Source organism: Lithobates pipiens, unplaced genomic scaffold (genome assembly GCF_037356315.1).
Source record: "Lithobates pipiens isolate NorthernLeopardFrog02 unplaced genomic scaffold, aLitPip1_a1.2 Scaffold_10, whole genome shotgun sequence".
Taxonomy (NCBI): Eukaryota; Metazoa; Chordata; class Amphibia; order Anura; family Ranidae; genus Lithobates; species Lithobates pipiens.
The window spans coordinates 67372909-67395919 of record NW_027507686.1 but is presented as its reverse complement, the minus strand read 5'-3'; the positions used below and the strand labels follow the sequence as shown (position 1 = coordinate 67395919).

General features: G+C 45.0%; 1 protein-coding gene across 2 annotated transcripts in view; it reads right to left on the bottom strand.

Moving 5' to 3' along the window:
- The window catches only part of PLCB3 (phospholipase C beta 3), a 272101-nt gene that overhangs the window by 42515 nt on the left and 206575 nt on the right, over positions 1–23011 (bottom strand). For both annotated transcript variants that reach the window (XM_077455793.1, XM_077455792.1), the window contains exons 27-29: positions 14179–14383; positions 8229–8361; positions 8037–8113 (exon numbers count right to left, since the gene is read on the bottom strand). In XM_077455793.1, the coding sequence (XP_077311919.1) occupies positions 8037–8113; positions 8229–8361; positions 14179–14383 (415 nt within the window). The remainder of the gene's footprint in view (positions 1–8036; positions 8114–8228; positions 8362–14178; positions 14384–23011) is intronic.

Genomic DNA, 23011 nt, shown 5'->3' with positions numbered 1-23011 from the left:
ATGGCTTAGGATCTTACACAGGAATTAAATGTCCTGAGATCAGCAAGGGTCTGTGGTATATACGTATAACAGCAGACACAAAGAATAGTGTACATTTCATTGGACATAAGAAAATCATCATAACTTTTATACTGGGAAGAGCACACTGCCTAGTATGCTTATCACTGGTTACATGATAAAATACTGCACATTCTATCAGGAAACGGTAACCTACTTCCTACTGGACACCAGAGGACTTCCAGTACTACTTTACATTCCTATGGTGTCAGTCTTTACATAGTCATCATACAATTAACTCTTTCCATCTTATAATTTTCCAGTACCTGCCTTGCTGCATTGGGTTCCCATTTCCAGTTGAATAATATTTGTAGTCAGAGTCTTCAAGCGGGAAATGCGATACTCCTAAGAACCAAGGCCTGAGGTGTGCCTTGGCCTAGCTGGTCAGTATGCCTGAAAAGAGGGCATACCCTGAATGTAAGAATAAGAACAAAATCCTATGAGAATGTATGAAAGACTGGGGGAACAGGTGGGTGCGAACCCAGAAATCCCAACACTGGCCCTGACAGGAGGATGATTAAATAGCCCTCTCAGGTTCCTCCTACAAATACGGCCAGCCTTTCAACTTGTAGTCAGTCTTCAAGCGGGAAATGAGATACTCCTAAGAACCAAGGCCTGAGGTGTGCCTTGGCCTAGCTGGTCAGTATGCCTAAAAAGAGGGCAAGACGACACAAATTTAGGTGAAGAAGGGAAGGTAATGAACCATCACGGATAATGGCGTGCTCCCGGACGGCAACAGTAAGTATCCAGCAAGTAACCAGAAAGTATCCGCTGTGACAAAAGAACACACCGACTCCTGCCTTGTTGATGAGAAGGAACCCCCTATAGAACCTGCAAAACTATCCCGAACCCAATTGAACATCCTCTGAAAGATTAAATTCAGCCTGATGCCCGAGACACCCCAACCCGAGGATGAACTGCTTGTGAAATGAGAGGATACGTGGGGGGAAAGGAACAAGGCCTGGCCCGAGGAACCCCTGCAAATGATGACGAAATACTTCAACGAACACCAGTGAAATAGCTCAGAGACATACACCCCCCCCCCCCCCCCCAATCCCAGGCCTACCCAAACTTGATCTGGGAAAGTGAGAGGGTGAGTGGCAAAAAAAGACCACTAGCAGAAGTGCGAAAAGCTGGATACCTGATGGATGTGATGGAGTAAGCGGATAAGGCCCATGCACCATGGCAATAATATTGTCAAACATGGAGAAACCATGCCGGACACAGGACCCTGGTCCCAGCGGATACGATCGGGTCATGCTTCAGCCTGAGACCTAACAGCTGAGTCAGAATCCTGAACCGAGAAAGGAGGGCCAGACTCCCTCCCAGGGAAATAGTCCCATGGCATGATACAGACATACACAAGGTGACTGAAGCCCCCCCTACTTGGAACCGGCTGGGGATCGGAAAGACGACTGGACTGATGTCCCTAAGTAGAACTCCAGGCAATATGTTAGACAAGATCAGAGCCAAGAGTGGAATCCAGAATCATTATGACATCTGCCAAACCTACCACCCAAGGACCGCCACGGGGACATGGCTTAGCACACACCCTGAGAGAGACTATACTTCCCTGGGCGGTAACCAGGGCCTCAACACAACAGGACATCAACTGAAGAAAAGATTTGCGACTGCTTCTGACCCAAAGGGTGATCCCAGTGGCGAAACATCAGCACCAATCAACTAACCCACAACAACGTCCAGGCTGATGGAAGTGAGTGCAAGCATGGTTGATATCGGTATGGATGCCAAGACGGCCCAACCTGAAGCACAAACTAGAGAAATGACAGACTACCAGACAGGAGAACAATGCCCCCCCCCCCCCCCCGCCTACCTAAGAATGAAACATGAGCAGAAATGTCAATACCACTGCACGTGAATGAACCCGACGACGAACCCCACCCCCATGTGAGTGGTAAGTGAGCCTGAGTAACCTGCAGCACAGAGACAGGTAATTAACTGAAAACTCAGGGCTAGTGTACCCATAGGCTGTGGTGGGTAGTCGTATGGATGTGGTGAATGAACATGCATCGTATGACGTATGGTATACGGGCGAGAAGATTGTGGACAACAATCAATTAACAAACAAAACCTCAGCCCATATGGATCTGTAGACGTGACAGATCCTGACGTGTGAGCCCTAGCTACCTGACCCAGGTACAAACATGACACAGACACAATGGGACATGACAAACAATGAAGACAAAGGACTACCAGAGTATGCCATCAAGGCTGAAATACTATGACAGACATGCTGGGCAGCAACACAAAGACATCAATGCTATGAAAAAAACGCTATGCCAGAAAAACGCTATGACACAGAAAACGCTATGACACAGAAAACGCTATGACACAGAAAACGCTATAACTTAATGCTGATGCAGAAACGTAGAGACAGAAATCTAGGGGCAGAACGCAATGACAGCAAAACCAAGACTGAAACACTGAGGCATAAATGCAACGCTAGAAATCCTGGGGCAGAAATGCTATAACAGAAAATCTGAGACAGCGAAGCAACAGCAGAATCCTGGCCAGAAATGCAATGACCGAAAACACGCCGAGACTGAACGCTGAGACAGAAATGCAAAGACAGAAATCCTGGGGCAGAAACGCTATGACAGAAATGCTATGACTGAATGCCGAGCCAGAACACCGTGACTGAACACAGAGCCAGAAAAAACTGGGGCAGAACACTATGACAGAAAAGCACGCAATGACATAAATGCTGGGGCAGAACACTGACAGAAATACTGGGGTAGAGACACAAAGACAGAAATGCTTGGGCAGAATGCTATGACAGAAATGCTGGGCAGCATGCTGGGGCGGACCCCTGTGACAGAAATGCTGGGGCGGACCACTGTGACAGAATCCTGGTGTGAAACACTGACAGCAACCCTGGGGCAGAACACTATGACAGCAACCCTGGGGCAGAACACTATGACAGCAACCCTGGGGCAGAACACTATGACAGCAACCCTGGGGCAGAACACTGTGACAGCAACCCTGGGGCAGAAACGCTATGACCGAAATCCAGGGCCAGAAAACGCTATGACAGAAGTCCTGGAGCAGAAAAACGCTATGACAGAAGTCCTGGAGCAGAAAAACGCTAAGGCAGAAGTCCTGGGGCAGAAAAACGCTAAGGCAGAAGTCCTGGGGCAGAAAAACGCTAAGACAGAAGTCCTGGGGCAGAAAAACGCCAAGACAGAAGTCCTGGGGCAGAAAAACGCCAAGACAGAAGTCCTGGGGCAGAAAAACGCCAAGACAGAAGTCCTGGGGTAGAAAAACACTAAGACAGAAGTCCTTGGGCAGAAATATGCTAAGACAGACATGCCAGGGCAGAATGCTATGACAGACATGCCGGGGCAGAACGCTATGACAGGAATCCAGGGGTAGGATGCTAAGACAGGAATCCAGGGGCAGAACGCTAAGACAGGAATCCAGGAATCCATCTTGGAGGTGTGTTTGGGGTCGTTTTGTTGGAATACTGCCCTGCGGCCCAGTCTCCAAAGGGAGTGGATCATGTTCTGCTTCAGTATATCACAGTACATGTTGGCATTCATGGGTCCCTCAATGAACTGTAGCTCCCCAGTGCCGGCAGCACTCAGGCAGCCCCAGACCATGACATTCCCACCACCATGCTTGACTGTAGGCAAGACACATTTGTCTTTGTACTCCTCACCTGGTTGCTGTCACACATGCTTGATACCATTTGAAGCAAATAAGTTTATCTTGGTCTCATCAGACCACAGGACATGGTTCCAGTAATCCAGTCTTAAAGAGGAAGTAAACCCTCTTTCATTCCCTGCAAAGGCAAAGCATAATGGACTACTATGCATCGCATAGTAGCCCATTATGTGTCACTTACCTGACACAGGAGCCAGCGATGTCACCGCTGTCCCCTGTAGTCCGGCGCATCCATCTTTTCGTTGGGGTCTCGCAGCTCCGCCGCTGTCATTTGGCGGAGCCGCGATGATGTCACTCCCGCGCATGCACACGGGAGCCGACACGTGCGGCAGCTCCATTGTTGGAAATGCCGCGCTCAGTGCGCCTGCGCGCCGCTGTATAGGTTTAGGAGATATTTCTTGGACCTACAGGTAAGCCTTAATCTAGGCTTACCTGTAGGTCAAAGTGGTTTGTAAGGGTTTACAACCACTTTAAATTGTATGCAGGCTTTCTTGTGCATCATCTTTAGAAGAGGCTTCAATCTGGGACGACAGCCATGCAGACCAATTTGATGCAGTGTGCGGCGTATGGTCTGAGCACTGACAAGCTGATCCCCCACACCTTCAACCTCTGCAGCAATGCTGGCAGCACTCATACGTCTATTTCCCAAAGACGACCTCTGTATATATCGCTGAGTACGTGCACTCAAATTCTTTGGTCGACCATGGCGAGGCCTCTTCTGAGTGGAACCTGTCCTGCTAAACCACTGTATGGTGTTGGCCACTGTGCAGCAGCTCACTTTCAGGGTCTTGGCAATCATCTTATAGCCCAGGCCATCTTTATGTAGAGCAAAAAAAAATTTTTTCAGATCCTCAGAAAGTTCTTTGCCATGTTGAACTTTCAGTGACCAGTATGAGAGAGTGAGAGTGATAACACCAAATTTAACACACCCGAGACCTTGTAACACTAACGAGTCACATAACACTGGGGAAAGGAAAATTACTAATTGGGCCCAATTTGGATATTTTAACTTAGGGGTGTGCTCACTTTTGTTGCCAGCGGTTTAGATATTACCACTTCAGCCCCGGGAAAGGTTTTACCCCCTTAATGACCAGGCCATTTTTTGCAATACGGCACTGCATCCCTTTAATTGACGGGCGTGCGTCGCTGTACCCAAACAAAATTAAGGTCCTTTTTTCCCCACAAATAAGAGATTTCTTTTGGTGGTATTTGATCACCTCTGCAGTTTTTATTTTTTGCGCTATAAACAAAAAAAGGCCGACAATTTTGAAAAAAAAAACAACATTTTTTACTTACTGCTACAATACATATCCAAAAAAAAAAAAAAAATCACAATAAGCGTATATTGATTGGTTTGCGCAAAAGTTACCGTATCTACAAAATAGGGAATAGATTTATGGACATCTTTTTTGTAATGCCAGCAATCTGCGATTTTTAGGGGGACTGCGACAAATCTGACCCCAAGTGACACTTTTTTGGGACCAGTGACATTATTATATTGATCAGTGCTATAAAAATGCTCTGGACTCTGTCCAAAAAGATATCTACAATAACCTTAAACCACTCTACGGAGGAAACACTCAACTCCCTGAACAAGGCATTACTGCAATCAGCAGACTCGGTAGCACCAAAATGCAGGGCACTCATCAGGAAGAAAAATGCTGGATGGTTTAATAGCTCCCTCTCCGTACTAAAGCAAAAACGCAGAAGAGCGGAAAGAACATGGAGAAGAAATCCCACCGAGGAAAATCTATTTAACTACAAAAGGTCTGACAGAGAATTATCGGAAAGCAATCTTCAAAGCCAAAAAGGACCACTTCTCATATACAATCTCAACGGCCGCAAACCAACCACGGGAACTGTTTAAACTGGTTAATCAATCAATGAATCCGGTGTGCCTAGAACCCCCAGAAAGCGAATCTCAGGATTACTGTGACAAACTGTCGGATTTTTTCATCGATAAAGTCAAAACCATCAGGGAAACAATTTGTCAGAAGACAACATCCAACCTCAGCCAGCAAATACATAAAGAGGATGTCTGCACCAACATACCGCAACCGTCAAAATTTTCACTATCCCCAATTACCGTAGACACCGCAAAAAACATCATTAATAAACTGAGTGACAGTACCTCACCTATTGACATCATCCCCACAAAACTACTGAAAGAATGCTCCGACATCGTGGCTCCAACCATAACCCACCTCATAAACCGATCATTCCACGAAGGGATTGTTCCCAGCATCCTCAAACAAGGCATCGTCAAACCTCTACTCAAGAAACCAAACCTGGACCCTCAGGATCCAAACAACTGTAGGCCGATTACAAGCCTCAACAGCATTTCTAAGATCATAGAGAAAGCTGTAGTACATCAGCTACAACTTCACCTGGATACTCACAAACTCCTGGACCCGCTGCAATCAGGCTTCCGCCCGGGTCATGGAACAGAAACAGCTCTCCTCAAGATTTGGGATGACGCCCTCGAAGCAGCAGATGACGGAGAGCCGTGTCTCCTCGTACTGCTAGACCTAAGTGCAGCGTTTGATACAGTAGATCACAATACTCTACTCGTCCGCCTCACAGAAGTAGCCGGAGTCCAAGACATAGATCTCCAATGGTTCGCGTCCTTCCTAGGAAATCGGTCACAGACAGTGAAAATAGGAAAATTCCTCTCCGAAACTCGGGCAGTCACCTGCGGAGTCCCTCAAGGCTTTCCGTTGTCACCCGTTCTCTTCAACATTTACATTCGCCCACTCCTTCAAATCATCAGATGCTCAGATCTCTGCTTCCACTCTTACGCTGACGACACGCAACTTTATTTCCGGATCAATGGAAAAAAAGATCACCAACAACTTGAAAACTGCCTCAAATCAATAGAGGACTGGATGACCACCAACTCCCTCCAGCTGAACCAATCAAAGACAGAGCTTCTTATCTTACACCCAAATCATAAGCCCGCAACCAAAACCTCCTGGTCTCCACCAACCGTCTTTGGGCAGACTATCTCCCCAAAGACCAAAGCGAAGAGTCTCGGGGTTATTTTAGACGCACAAATGTCAATGGATGCGCAAATAGGATCTGTAGTCAGTCGATCTCACCATCTGCTGCGCATGCTTCGCAGACTCATCCCTTTTATCCCAAAGAATGACAAAGCAGTGGTAGTTGGAACAATCATTAATTCACGACTGGACTACGCAAACTCGCTTTACATAGGATTACCACAATATCAACTTGCGCGATTACAACTGATCCAAAACACGGCGGCAAGGCTGATAACAGGAAAAAAACCCTGGGAATCCATTTATCCTTCGCTGAGGAGCTTACATTGGCTAACCGTAAAAAATCGGATATCCTTCGGAACTCTTTGCCTCACCCACAAATGCGTGCATAGAGAAGCTCCGCAATACCTAATGGAGAAAATAAATCATTACACACCAAACCGCAGTCTTCGATCAGCCAACAAAAACCTCCTCCTCGTGCCCAAAGCCCGGTATAAATCCAAGGGTGATCGGAGATTCGCTGTCCAAGGGCCTCGGCTATGGAATGCTCTACCAATCAACATCCGCCTGGAAGAAAATCACCTGGCTTTTAGGAAAAAACTCAAGACCTTCCTCTTTTAGCAGATGATCAAAGCTCGCCATAGCGCCTAGAGGCGATTCAGTTCGCATTGTGCGCTATACAGGTATTTCATTCATTCATTCAATGGCAGGAAAGGGGTTAACACTAGGGGGCGATCAAGTTTTAACTGTGTTCCCTGGGTGTGTTCTAATTGTGTGGAGGCTGGGCCTCCTGAGACAACAAAGAGATCCCTGTTCCTGATCACTAGGAACACCAGATCTCAGAGTTGTTCCCTGACAGAACGGGGATCCGCCTTGTTTACACTGGCAGATCCCCATTCTGCCTCTGCTCACAGCGATTGCGGGTGGCTGGCGGACATAGAGTTCATGGGACCCGTGAGCGCCCGCAGTTCAACATGCACAGACTGACGTATGGGTACATTGATTTGCGCAGGAGAGTCAACCTGCCGCCATATATATACTGTGGCTGGTCGGCAAGTGATTAATGGCTGTGCGTTGAGTTCTTTTGAGGGGACAGAAAATTTACACTGTTATACAAGCTGTGCACTCACTACTTTACATTGTAGCAAAGTGTCATTTCTTCAGTATTTTCACATAAAAATACATAAAATATTTACAAAAATGTGAGGGGTGTACTCACTTTTGTGAGATACTGTATATAATATATATATATATATATATATATATATATTCCTGAGATTTGTTGACACTACTCACTTTTCATTGATTTCTTTTAATTTCTTCAGCTGAGCAGTATGGCACGACTGAGCTACGTCCAGCAGCTTCTGAACGTCCTAAAAGATAACCAATAACATTGTAGTTTGATACCTGCCAGTAAGCTGTCGATATAGATAATTTGCTTAGGGGAGGGCAATGTTCTCCCACCCACAGCTCAAAAGCTTTCAATACCTGCTGCAAGTGGATATTTTTGATTTTACGTTCTTGCTCATGTTGAAGTTCCCTCATCTCCAGAAGGCGCCTCTGCTGCTCCCCTTGTAGGTCCATCAGCTTCTTCTGCTGCTCCTCCTGCTCCGAGTGCAAACTGCGGCGAAAACATCACAATACACATTAATACAGAACACATGAGGGTTGATGTACTAAAACTAGAGAATGCAAAATCTGGTGCAGCTCTGTATAGAAACCAAGCAACCTTCATTTTCTTTTTTTTTTTTTTTTTTTTTTTGGTCAAAGCTTAATTGAACAAGCTGAAGTTAGAAGTTGATTGGCTACCATGCACAGCTGCACCAGTCCAGTTTAAGTAAATCCACCCCATATTGACTAAAAAATATCTAATATTTAGACAAAATTATTTTGGAATATTCACATAAAAACATATTTGCAGACACTCACTCTCATGTCTAAATGCCTTTTTATTTTTACTTTAAAATTAGTAGAATACCACCTGCACACTATGTTAAGGTGGAGGCATGCTCGTCATTTAGACTTATGCACCAAGTAGCTCTTAGATACAGTGGGGAAAATAATTATTTGATCCCCTGCAGATTTTGTACGTTTGCCCACATACAAAGGGTCTATAATTTTTATCATAGGTGTATTTAAAATTATAGAGACAGAATATCCAAAAATCCAGAAATCCAGTTGGTCCACTATTCTTTACAGATCTTCTCTAAATCCTTAATGCTTCTTGGCTGTTGCTTGGCAGCTCCAATATTCAGCTCCCTCCATACGTTTTCTATAAGATTAAGGTCTGGATACTGGCTAGGCCACTCCATGACATTAATGTGCTTCTTGAGCCACTCCTTTGTTGGTGGGATGTTATTGGCTAGGCCACTTCATGACAATAATGTGCTTCTTGAGCCACTCCTTTGTTGGCGGGATGTTTCAAGTCATTGTCATGCTGGAAGACCCATATAACCCATCTTTATTGTTCTGTCTCAGGGAAGAAGATTATCATTCAAGATTTTACAATATATGTCCCTGTCCATTGGCCCCTAAATGCAGAAAAGTCAGCCTTTAGCAGAGAAACGGCCCCAAAGCATAGTTACATAGTAAGGTTGAATAAAGACACCAGTCCATCCAGTTCAACCTGAGTGAGTGTCTACAATTATCCCTATCCCTGTAAATTGCACACTCGCATCGGTCCATACCCTCAAGGAGCCCACAATCCAAGGTCCCCATTCATATACAAGGGCCAATTTTAGACAGAAGCCAATTAACCTACCTGCATGTGTTTGGAGTGTGGGAGGAAACCGGAGTACCCGGAGGAAACCCACACAGGCACAGGGAGAACATGCAAACTCCAGGCAGGTAGTGTTGTGGTTGGGATTCAACCCTTGTTACTGCTAGGTGAGAGTGCTAACCACTACACCACTGTGCTGCCCTGACACCACTGTGCCACCCTCATGATGTTTGCACCTCTGTACTTGACTGTAGGGATGATGTTCTTAGGGTCATAGTCAGAATTTTTCTTCCTCCAAACACGGCGAGTCGAGTTACTGCCAAAGCACTTCATTTTTGTCTCATCTGACCACAGCACTTTCTCCCAATCCTTCTCTAAATCATTTAGATGTTAATTGGCAAACTTCAGATGGGCCTGTACATGTGACTTCTTGAGGAGGGGGACCTTGCGAGAGCTGCAAGATTTCAATCCATCGCGGCGTATCGTGTTACCAATGGTTTGTTAGATGACTTTGGTCCCAATTGCCTTGAGATCATTCACAAGCTCCTCCCGTGTAGTTCTGGGCTGATCCCTCACTTTCATCATGATCATCCCTACCCCATGAGGCAAAACCTTGCATGGAGCTCCAGACTGAGGGCAATTGATGGTTATTTTGCATTTCTTCCATTTGTGGATAATCACTCCAACAGTTGTCTCCTTCTCACCAAGATTCTTGCTGATGGTCTTGTAGCTTATTCCAGCCCTGTGCAGGTCTAAAATCTTTCCCTGTCATTTGACAGCTCTTTGGTCTTGCCCATGATGGTGAGGTTTGAATAGAAGATTCTGTGGACAGGTGTCTTATACACATAACGAGTGGTTGTTAGGAGCACCTTCTTAAATTAAAAGGACTAATTTGTGTACCACATGAGCACATACTGTAGACAGTCTGTGGGAGCCAGATTTAATTGTTAGTTGGTAGGGGATCAAATGAGTATTTTACTCACTGAACTGCAACTCAATTGATAACATTTATATCATGTGGTTTTTTTCTGGATTTGTGGTTGATATTCTGTCTTTATCATTTAAAATACACCTATGAAAACAATTATAGACCCTTAATTTCTTTGTAAGAGGGCAGGGGATCAAATAATTATTTTTGCCACTATATATGAAGCGTGAGACAAGAGTGTTAGTTGTTTAAACACATTAGGGTTAACAAGTTTCCCACATAATATGCTGAATTCCAAATAATGCTGCAAAATAACATATAGTGAGTGTCAGTTCTGTGGGTGAAAATGGCTTTTTATTAAGAGAAATCAGAGAATGGGAATACTTTTAGGCTGACAGACAGTTCTCAACTGCTGAAAAAAACCCCATTATATACTGTATTGTGCAGCAGTGTATCCCTGAACAAGCTATATGTTGATCACGATGGCCTATGGCAGAGGACAAGGCAAGATACCTCTCCTGTTAGCCAAGAACAAAAACATGAGGCTATATAAAGGGTTTAGGATTACAAAAACTGGATGTCTGAGAACATGTAGAAAAATGCAGAAAGTAGGGTCAGGATTTGGCATACGAAGCATTAATACCAATAAATTATGTGCATGTGGCATAAACAGAGAACATCTGTGTAGTACAATTAATCCCTGGACCCCAGGAATTGTTTTGATCAGCTTCTTTCCACAAAGGCAGCAAAAAAATGGCCCCTACGTAGTAGCAGGTAGGTGTACCTAATAAATTGGCCACAATCAGCAAATATTGTAAAACCAGTTAGTTGCCAACGCTACCAACCTTAACTACACTGTCCAGTCCATCAGTTTAGTAAAATTTAAGGTTAGAAGAGCCAGTACCCTGCCTGTACATCTTTGGAAATTCGTTTTATTAATATAATTATAATATTAAATCTCAAACACAAAGTAATAGGATTCCATTCATCCGAGTGAGTCCAAAGAGTTCATTTCAACTCTCATATAGAGCAGAAAACAATGATCAAAGTTGCTTCAAAGATCTCGTCACCAGACCTCGTGGGTTCGCACTCCCTATAGGTGTTACACTCACCAGTCTAAGTATAACTAACGCCTTAGAATCAACCACTTTGTCCAGCTGCAATCCTTGTTTCAACTGGCTGCAACTGGTATCCACTATACCTAAAACACAGGGCACCTCTCCCCCCTGGAGTCTGATGTATAAGGAACCTTCCATCGTCAGAAGTACCCAGCAATGGAAACAGTCTCATAGCATAACTCTGTACATTTATTGATCCCACAAATTCCCCCTCAAGTAATCAGCTTACAATGTTAAAATTCTTTAAAAGCATATAAAAAGCATGTAGCACGTTGGGTCATTGCTCAGTCGTGAGGCTCTCATCGCTCATAGGGTGACTGCTCGCGGTGATCCTGGGGGTTTCTTGGGATAAATAAATTTACAGGAGTTATGCTATGAGACGGTTTCCATTGCTGGGTACTTCTGATAAGGGGAGATTCCTGAGCCCTTGTACACACGGTCAGAGATTCCGACTGAATGTGTCCTATCGGACCGTTTTGTCGGATATTCCGACTGTGTGTGGTCTCCATCGGACTGTTTCCGTCGGAATATCCGACGGACCAACTTTTCCAACTTGCCAGTAAAATTTTCCGACAAAATGCTCCGATCGGACATACTCTGATCATGTGTAGACTACTCCGACGAACAAAGTGCCACGCATGCTCAGATCAAATTCATAGACCAAAGCGATTGGCTACAAGCCTGAACGTAGTCCCGTCGTAATGAAATAACGTCATCACGTTATGTACAATCGGATTTTCCGACAACTTTGTCCAACCGTGTGTATTCCGGAATTTAATCCGTCTGAATTACTCCGACGGATTTGGTTGCCGGAATCTCCGACCGTGTGTACGGGGGCTTATGCATCAGTCTCCTGGGAGAGAGGTGCCCAGTGCTTAACCACTTTCAGACCGGACCAATTTGCTGGTCAAAGACCAGACCACTTTTTGCGATTCGGCACTGCGTCGCTTTAACTGACAATTGTGCGGTCGTGCGACGTAGCTCCCAAACAAAATTAACGTCCTTTTTTTCCCACAAATAGAGCTTTCTTTTGGTGGTATTTGATCACCCCTGCGGTTTTTATTTTTTGCGCTATAAACAAAAATAGAGCGATAATTTTGAAAAAAACGCATTATTTTTTACTTTTTGTAATAATAAATATCCCCCAAAAATATATAAAAAAACATTTTTTTCCCTCAGTTTAGGCCAATACGTATTCTTCTACATATTTTTGGTAAAAAAAAAAATCGCAATAAGCGATTATTGATTGGTTTGCGCAAAAGTTATAGCGTTTACAAAATAGGGATAGTTTTATAGCATTTTTATTAATAATTTTTTATTATTTTTTTTTTTACTAGTAATGGCGGCGATCTGCGATTTTTATTGTGACTGCGACATTGTGGGGGACCCATCGGACATTTTTGACACATTTTTGGGACCATTGTCATTTATACAGTAATCACTGCTATATAAATGCAGTGATTCCTGTGTAAATGACACTGGCAGTGAAAGGGTTAACCAGTGGGTGGCAGTGTAGGGGTTAAGTGTTCCTAGGGGTGTGTTACTAACTGTGGGGGGGTTGGGCTTTCATTTAGTGTACACTGATCTCTGCTCCAATCACATGGAGCAGAGATCAGCGTCACTAGTTGCTAGGCAGAATAGAAAAATGTTGTTTATACAGCATTTCCTCCATTCGGCCGCTCCGTGAGACGATCGCGGGGATGCCCGCGGCGATAGAGTCCGCGGGTCCCGCGACCGGACTCACGGGGGTCCCGACCAGCGCGGGAGCGCGCCGGCGGCGGCGCGCTCCCGATGGCACGGCGGCAACGAATATTGGACGTACATGTACGCCAATATGCCTTACCGTGCCATTCTGTAGACATACATCGTCGTGCGCTGGTCGGGAAGTGGTTAAAGTGTAGCGGATACCGGTTGCAGCCGATCAGAGGGGAATTCAACTAGAAAAAAAGTGGTTGATTCCAAGGTGTTATTTATACTTAGATCTGTTGAGTGCAACACCTATAGGAAGTGGGACACTGAGTTGTGGTGATAGGATCTTTGAAGCAACTTTGATCATCGTTTCCTGACCTAAATGAGAGTTGAAATTAACTCTTTGGTCTCGCTCGGATGAATAGAAGCATATGACTGTTCGAGATTTATTATTGCAGCGCTGCTAAAGCTTTTTCTATTTTAGTAGACAAAGCATATTTTATGGTTTTATGTGAAAATTATTAGCAGCCACTGCTCGTATTACAATCTTTATTTATACATACATGTGTGCTAAAGGAAATTATGGTGGACACATATTTATGAGACAAAATTGCTTTTGTTTTATAATAATTATAATATTATTAAGTCTAAAGTTTAATAAAGCCTAACATTTTTTACACACTAATAAAGTTTACATTATCAGTGGTTGATAGAATAAGGAACGCATTCTGAACATTAATAATGCATAGGTAATAATTTTCACACACTATTAATCTCTACAATGTCTCCTTTCAGGAATCATAATACAGCAGATGGCAACACAGTTTAATTTACCTTTCAATGTGTGCAGTAAAGTTTACTGAAAATTTGTGAATTAGAGCTATAAAATGAGCTCCACTAATCTAAGACTCCAAACTGATATTATTTCAGGTTAATGCAGTATCAGTGATCTAGTACCGTATGAGTTCTGCTGGCAATACTCACTCTTGTCCACTTTTTTGACTTTTCCCAAATCTCTTCTTTCGTATGCTCTGCAGCTGTATGACTCTGCTATTCTGCTCCTTGGACAGGGAGGATACTTTGCGTAGGTGCTTGCGGTGCATGTGACGCAATTCCCGGTACTGCCGACAAAGCAATTTCACAAAGCTTTTCTGTAATTTTAGCTCCTCCAAGGATGGTGCTTGTACATCTAATATTGTTAAAAAGAAAGCAAATTCATGAACCTTTTTGGATTCCTTTATATCGGCAATGGTAAGCAAAATGTCCTCTAACCTTGCTTCTGGAGCGACTACTTTAAAAAAATAAATAAAAAAAAAGTGTTTTGTTTTTCTTCATTCTCCCTTCATTCGTACAATTAGGGTGGATATAAGACTGGACTGAGAGCCTATATTCAGCTTTAGGTACCATTATAAAACTAGCATTGGTAGTACTCATATGTTATCTTTAAATCTGATTTAAAAAAAAGATGATTTTCAAGGAAAGACAAAAAACAAACAAAAAAAAAAACACTTTCTAAAAAATACTAACCAAATGACCCTGCTTCCTACAACCCCACACCGTAGCATGACAGCTTATGACAATATTTAGTGTTACTAGTAGGGAAGGGTGTGCTCAGCACCACTTATTGTGCAGAGGGAGAACAGTAATGGGAGCAAGTTTCCTTCCCTGTGTTTTCTGTCACATTTTGGTGGTCATTGTATGATGGGACTGTCAATCAATTAATTAATGGGGTGACTAAGATCGAATGTCAATGGGTACCTTTACTTATGGAAGATGGCCATGCAGGAGTCTGTATACATTCTCAGCTCTTATTTAAAATCTGAACAGCTGAGATTGTCTGGTTGATATGAAATATGATTCTATAGAAACTCTCAGAATTCTTACGGTATAGATTCTGGTATAACCCTCTGCAAACTGTTAAAAAATGTTACCCCCCCCCTCTAGAACCTCGTGTTTTTTTGTGTGTGTGTGCGCCATGAATGTTTTGGCCATATTGCAGGTACTCTGGTTTCCTGTGATCAGGTGTGAACTTGGGACGTCGATCACAGCTGAAGGATAACAGGTGTCCCTACCGGTATTCAGAAAGTGGAAGCAGAAATCAGGCACTAATTCAGAAGTGTGGACTTATGTGGGGGAAGAAGCCATTCATAACCAACCCAGTGCTTCAGACGTGGATATTGCTGTGTATGGCCTCAGCCAATGCTGCTCTGCCCCCGAACATGTTTTGCCCCACCTGCCGGGGTTTGGTCACAGAGGTGGTTGACCACACTCCGGTTTCCTCCCACACAAAAAGCATTCAGTTATTTTACCACAATGTATACATAGTGTACGTGCGCATGGAAATATGGACCTTAGATTATAAGCTCCTTGAGGGCAAGGACTGATGTGAATGTACAATATCAATATGTGTAAATTGTCAGCCCCACACACAATTATATTATAATACATATAAACTATATATATAGTTCTTTCTCTATCTACACACACTATTTGTATTGACGTACCGACAACTCAATTTCTATTGTATAGTGCAGCCATTGAGCAGACCTGTGTCATCTGCCCAATATTTGCAATATATGCCCATTGACGTATGCTTTAAGCAATTATTTGGCATTTTGAAAAGCAGAGCATGAACTAGTCAGAGGGATAACTGATGCAGTTGCCTAGCTTGAATTTGTTTTGCATTATTTAAACCAAAAAAACCCTGTTTTTATGCAAAAGTTTGCTAGAAATACGCCGTTCAGCAGTGTGTTTTTTGGATTTGAGCACAGACATCTTTTTATTTGATTACCATAATAGACACTGCCTGCATGCTTTTGGTTTTTTCCACACAAAAATACATAATTGTTAAGTTTGTGTACACCCATATGACTGTGGTAAAAAAAAAAAAAAAAAAAAAAACTTTTTGGGGAGCAACAACTGATGCGAATAGCACAATTTTATATAAAAACAAGAGTGGAAAAACTGAGAAGCTTTTGAAGACATGCACCTGGGCACCATCCCTATAACCCTAGCTTTGTAGCAAGCAATGTAGTAGAGTAACTAAGGAATGGAAGAGAAGGTGTCTATACTGGACTCCCTGTTAGACCAGGTCAATATGGTTGTTTTGCAGGCTGGCAAGGTAAGTGTGCTGGGAAATCTTTAGTTTGTCATGTGCATCACCCTTCCATATGCACCTTGCTGCAAAGGCCAGTTACAGATTGGGGAGGATGCCACATTTTTGTACAATTGGCTGATTGGGTGCAGGGATGCACTGGATGCCTTTGCTGCCATTCTGTCTCGTGCGTCCCTGTACTTTTAAGGAGGGGCAGGCTCCCTCCAGGCACACCTGCCCTTATTGTATCTATTACTATATGTACTCCTACTATGGAGGCTCTGGAAATTTAGAGTTAGGACTGCAATATATACCGAGGTCCCTTGGCATGGGCACTGTGGCTTACACATGTATTTGCAAATGTCTGCAAATTAAACCCTCTGTTTTTAACGTAAACTGTTAAGACAGGGCCAATTTTGTTGTTTTGCAGGCAGTGTGCTGGGAAATCTTTTTTTTTCGTGCTGTACTTGACGCCAAGATACAGAATTTACAGGTAAGTCAAAAGTTCTCTTATGTCAATTATACAGTACAGGACATAGGAAAACTATGTATAGACCCTGGGATACCCCCAAACAATGAATGAGGAGCATGGGCAACAACATGGCAAATAAAACTATGCAGACAAGCCCAACAAGGATCAAGGACCCAACTTCAGACTCAAGGTTATTCAGCTGCAAGAACCTTGGAGCCAAAAGCTGCATCTGCAGAAGATCGGACATCCAACTTTGAAAAGGTATAAGCAGAGGACCACGATGAATCAAAAAACAAAAAATTCCTGCTTCCCAATGTATTGAATGAGTGAAAAAGCAGCTAGCACGAAATTTGTTGATAACAAATTCATACATAAATAAACCAAAGTGACTGCAGCATTAAAAGTATAATAACAGAATTATATGTCAGTAGTGAACAATAAAAAAATTCTAGTGCAACACAAAATATGTGTATGAAAATGAACTGGTGAAAACAGTCCACATACATAGCAATCTGTGGGCAAATATATTGTGCACAAAATTGGGATTAAACATAGATGCACTGCATGTATCCAAACATTAACTTCCTTTCCTCCAGTCCAATGTTTTTGATGTCATCACTGTGTGACGAAACGCACAGGGCAGAATTTAGACGTGATGGGCGACGTTATCGTACAAATTGTCTGCAGCAGGAAGAACTCGCTTGCATTTCTTATTTTATGCTTAATGATATATACTTTGTAAATGCACGCTTTTTATTTGTAAAAAATGTGTGAATTTTAAAAGTTACTACACTATGAGGCTTTGCTTACCACTTTATCCTTGGTGTTTGTAAGTCTTCTCTCTATGTATAGAGCAAGCCTGCAATCCACCTTGATCATTCAGGAAAGATCCTATAAGCATGTATGACCTTTCAATCTTTGAAAGTCATGGTGTTCTGGTAAGCAATATGTTAACTGTGCTGATCCTGTAGGAGGTGTTCTGATCAACTAAGTTTCTTGCACTGGAGGAATGGGCAATAGTGTTTGGATCCTTGGAGGTCATCTATATTATTTTGTGCATAATATAATTGCCCACAGATTGTATGTGGACTGTTTTCCCTTTTCGTGGACATTTTTTCTGTTGCACTAGATTTCTTTTTATAGTTCATTATAGATAGAGAATTTTTTTTTTTTTTCAAATTTTTTATTTAATACAAGGAAGACCAGGGTACATGAATCAGTACAACCAAAAGTATAGAAGACAATACAACTGCAAAATAAACAAACGGCAACATTTCTATACCCATGTAGGCATAACGCCCTTCGTTAAGGTCTCACCACTAGGGAAGTCTAGAGGGTAGGGTCAGTTTGACTCATATAGTTCCCGCGGCCGACACCGTCTCCTCCAGGGAGGTGAACAGCCCGTCCACGTGCGGGTGAGCAGCAATGTATCTGACCTTGCACACGTGGTCCCTCCTTCTTTTTTATATTTTTTGTTTTTTATTTGTAATCTCAAACTCTCCCTACTGCGGTCCTCCCAGGGATACTAAAAGACCGGAGGAGGCCCGCTGAGCAAGAGTTTAACCTAGCAAAAGGGACAGGCCAGTAAAAGAGGAGTAAGGGGGGGGAAGGGAGAAGGGGGGAAAGAGGGTAGGTAAGAAGGATTCTGTAGCAATATCCTGAAAAGGGCATCACTCAGCGCTCCTGAGAGCACGACCTTCAGTGGAATACCTGAAGGCATTCCATGCCTGCCATGTCTTAGAGTACGCTTCCTGTCGGTGTTGGCTGGTGAGGATCAGGTCCTCCAGCCTGCTAATGTCATCTACTTTGTGTAGCCATTGAGCGACAGTCGGCGGGTTAGAGGATTTCCAGTTGAGAGGTATGCACGCCTTAGCAGCATCCAGTAGGTGTCGTATCACGGATCTGCCATATTTCCGGGCAGGAATATCCGTCATATGAAAAAGAAAATAGGCAGGTGAAAACGGCACCTCCCTGTCAGTGAATGTCTGGGTAATGCGCCACACCTCTCTCCAGAAATTATGTAATCGGGGGCAGGACCAGAATATATGCAGGAGGGTACCTTCTTCTGAGTGGCACCTCCAACATCTGTCCGAGGTCGTCGGGAAGATCTTGTGCAGGAGAGCGGGAGTTCTATACCAGCGGGAGATAATTTTAAAGTTTGTTTCCTGTTGTCCAGTGCATAGTGAGGATTTGTGGGTGTAATTGATTATTTGTCGCTTCTGACTGTCTGTAAAGGTGACCGCAAGGTCCTCTTCCCACTTAGCAAGATATGGGGGCTGGAAATCCCTTGGGGGTTCAATCAACATTTCATATGCCATAGACAATGTGTGGGCAAGGGTCCCGGTCTCTGTGCAGAGCTTCTCCAGGCAGGTAAGGGGTCTCTGTGAGTCAGTGGGTGGCGGCGGCATACTCTGGAGAAAATGGGATAGTTGGGAGGCCCGTAGAAAGTCAAGGCGGTATGGGCCCCCGGGTCCGTCAAGTCCGCAAGCGTCTTCCATCTACCCAGTTGAATAAAATGGGACGCTTGGGAGAGACCCTGTCTACAAAGGTCCCGGAAACACTTGTCTCTGAGACCAGGAGTGAAATTCGGGTGACCGATCACAGGCCGCACCGGCGCGTCAGGTGTCGACAGGTCCGGGTCAGTTAAAAGGAGTGAGCAAATCTTTGCAGTATTGCCTATCAGTGGGTGACGTCTAAGCTCAATAGGTAAGTCTCCATAGCACCACGGGCTGCCCGTCAATGGAATGTCCGATTGGTCCTGTTCTAACTGCGTCCAAAGTTTGGTGTCTTTATGGCGGCACCAGTCTAGGAGTCTACTGAGATGGGCAGCGTAATAGTATTTCCGAATCTCCGGCATCGCCAAACCCCCCCGATGCTTAGGGTTGGAAAGCATACTCCTGGGTAGACGTGGATGCTTGCCCGCCCACAAAAAGCGGGTGAAAAGTGAGTGAACCTGCCCGAAAAAGGCCCTGGGAATGTGGACCGGGAGGGCCTGGAGTAGATAGAGAAATTTTGGCAGGATCGACATTTTAAGAATATTACATCTGCCCAGCCAGGAGTGCATTCCGCCCACCCAATCATCTAAAAGCTTTTGTACGGTTTTCAGTAAGGGGGGAAAATTAAGTTTAAAAAGTTGCGAAATGGAAGGGGGAATAAAGGTGCCCAGATACTTCAGGGCAGTATCTGACCATTTCAGCGCAAAGGAGGTCTTTAGACGCTGCAAACGTGCGGGTGGTATCCCCACACCCATAGCTTCGGATTTCGAAAAATTTATCCGCAGGTTAGAAAGTTGGCCGTAAGCATGAAATTCCTGCAAAAGGGTCTTAAGGGAAGTCTCAGGTTCTGCCAAGGAGAACATAAGGTCATCGGCATAAGCAGACACCTTATGCCTAGTCCCCCCGATCCCTATTCCCTTAATTGCCACGTTACTACGAACATGGCACAGAAAGGGCTCCAAGGTCAGTGCAAACAGTAAGGGGGACAGAGGGCAACCCTGACGAGTACCATTCATAATAGGAAACACGTCAGAGAGCATCCCGTTTACCCGTACCCTCGCCGTTGGCCCCGAGTAGGCTGCTGAGATCCAGCGTATCATTTTGTCTCCGAGGCCTACATGTTTAAGGGTGGCAAACATAAAGGACCACTCAACCCGATCGAATGCCTTCTCGGCATCTGTGCCAAGAAACACACTCGGGGTCCGGGTCTTGGAAGCTATATGGACCAGGTTAAGGACCTTCGTAGTGTTGTCCCTTGCCTCTCTAGCCGGGACAAAACCCACCTGATCCAGATGGATCAACTGAGGAAGATATTGTTGTAGCCTCGTGCCCAGAACTTTAGTAAAAAGCTTCAGGTCTGAGTTCAGGAGGGAGATCGGGCGGTAACTCCCGCACTGAGATAGGTCCTTGCCTTCCTTGGGGATAACCGAGATATGCGCCCGCAGAGTAGTGTCGCGAAGTCTGGTCCCCGTCCCCAGCCCATTAAAGAGGTCTACTAAAGGGCCCCCCAGGGTCGGCAGCAGGGTTTTGTAGTAAGCGAGAGTCAACCCGTCCGGGCCCGGCGCTTTACCCGGTTTCGTACTCTTCAAGGCTGCTTGGATTTCCGACAACGTAATGGGCTCCTCCAGAGTGGCACTCGCCTCCGGAGACAGGGATGACATTTTGGACTCGGTAAGATACTGCGAGACGACGGAGGGCGACGGCGGCAAACCGGACAGGTTGTACAGAGAACTGTAATAGTCCCTGAACTCTTGTGAGATCTGCAGGGGAAGCGACCGTTTTTGTCCCGTCGGGGTCACAATCTCGGGAACGTAGGAAGCCAAACGCTGTGCTTTCAAGGTCTGAGCGAGGTGTCGCCCGCATTTATTACCCGACTCGTATACCGTCCGTCTACATCTCTGCAGCGCAGCCTTAGCTCTGTGCTGAAGTAAGTCGTTAATTTGTGAGCGGAGAACGTCCAACTCCACGCCGAGGGCCGACGACGGAGATGTTTTATGCGTCTGTGGCATGGAGCTTCGCTAGTAGGGAGTCCAATTGTTCAGTCCTCTGTCTCTTCAGTCTGGCCCCGTGTTTTATAAAGACCCCCCTGATTACCGCCTTATGGGCTTCCCACACTACGCCCATGTCACTGCCTGGGGTGCTGTTCGTGGCGAAATAGTGACCTATTTCCTTAATCACGTCTGCCAGAACTACAGGGTCCTGTAGCAAACTCTCGTTAAGGCGCCACTGCGCTTGAGGATGTGTAAGGTTGTCTGACAGTGTGTACTGCATGCTGATCGGGGCGTGGTCTGACCACGTAATCGACCCTATGGAAGTGTGTGACACTGCATGTAACTGCCCGTGTGGTATTAGAAAATAGTCCAGGCGTGAATAAGTCTGGTGCGGTCTGGAAAAGAACGTGAAGTCACGTTCCCCCGGATGGAAAAGTCGCCAGACGTCGATAAGTTGTGCCGAGTGTAGAGATAAGCCTATACGTTTGCGCATGTCTCTCGATGTAGTAGATGTACCGGACGAGGTGTCTTCCAAAGGGTTGAGGGGGATGTTCAAGTCGCCCCCAACTATCAACTGACCTTCCGCATAACGCTGAAGATGATCCAGCCGCTTGCGAAGGAATACATCCTGGCGGTCGTTTGGGGCATAAAGATTTGCTAGTGTGACCTTCCTACCCCCAATCAGTCCCTTTAAATACAGGAAGCGGCCCTCCTCATCTGTTCGGGAGCCAATCAGCGTCCACGGTACCCTCGCCGAGATTAAGATCGTCACCCCTCTCGCTTTGGCTACCGCATATTTGGAGTGGTATGCAAAAGGATAATGTCGACTTTTAAGGAATGGTACACTACCGTCTCTGAAATGAGTTTCCTGGATAAAAACCACGTCCGCTTTGGCCCGACGCATGTCATGTATGAGAATCCTACGCTTTTCGGGTATATTGAGGCCCTTCGCGTTAACTGAGAGTATGTGAATGGCGTCCATCGCTACAAAATAAAAAAGTGACTAGCAAGTCAAAGGGTAGGGGTGGGGGAGGGGAGGAGGGGAAGGGGAAGTAAAAGAAAAATAGCAAAACAGGGGGAAAGGAAAGGGAATGGAAGGGAGTTATAAAAATTGGGGAGTCTCGGGAAAGAAGGAGGGGCGTAAGAAAACAAAATAAGGGGAAGGGGGCCGTCACAGTCCTGAGCGGCCAAGTAAGCAAAACTAAAGTAGCCTATACGGCTGCAACGCTCACCAGAGCTATCTCTGGTAACTGAGCGAAAACCTAAGTGGGAGCTGGAGTGAACCGAGTTGTAAGGGTGAACTCCCGGTCCTGTATAGCATCTCACCCCCGGCAACCAACAATCACATGTGAAAATAGATAAAGACAGACATAATAATATGAAAATATATAAACCGGCATAACAGTAAAAAATTAAAAGCAAAGACATTAGGTAAGCAAATGCATAGAACGTCCCATGCGGCAGTAAGTACAGCCAGGGGGGAGGGAGACCATCAAGGCAGGAGGCCATATAGACCAAAAGAGTCTACCATGTGGGAGCGGGGGCCGCGGAGGGTCCTCAGCACCCACCACCGAACACTAAGTCCAGCCGAACGTGCTTCTCCCCCACGGCCTCCCCAAAAACATCCCCCTCCCCCCCAGGTGCACGCCACAATGCCGAGGCATAGGTCAATAAAAGAGGAGGAGACCCCCTCTCCCCAGCACCTCTCGGTAATGTGCCCTATCGGGCGGGAAAGGCTCCCGCAGGCTCCACGGTATACCCGAGG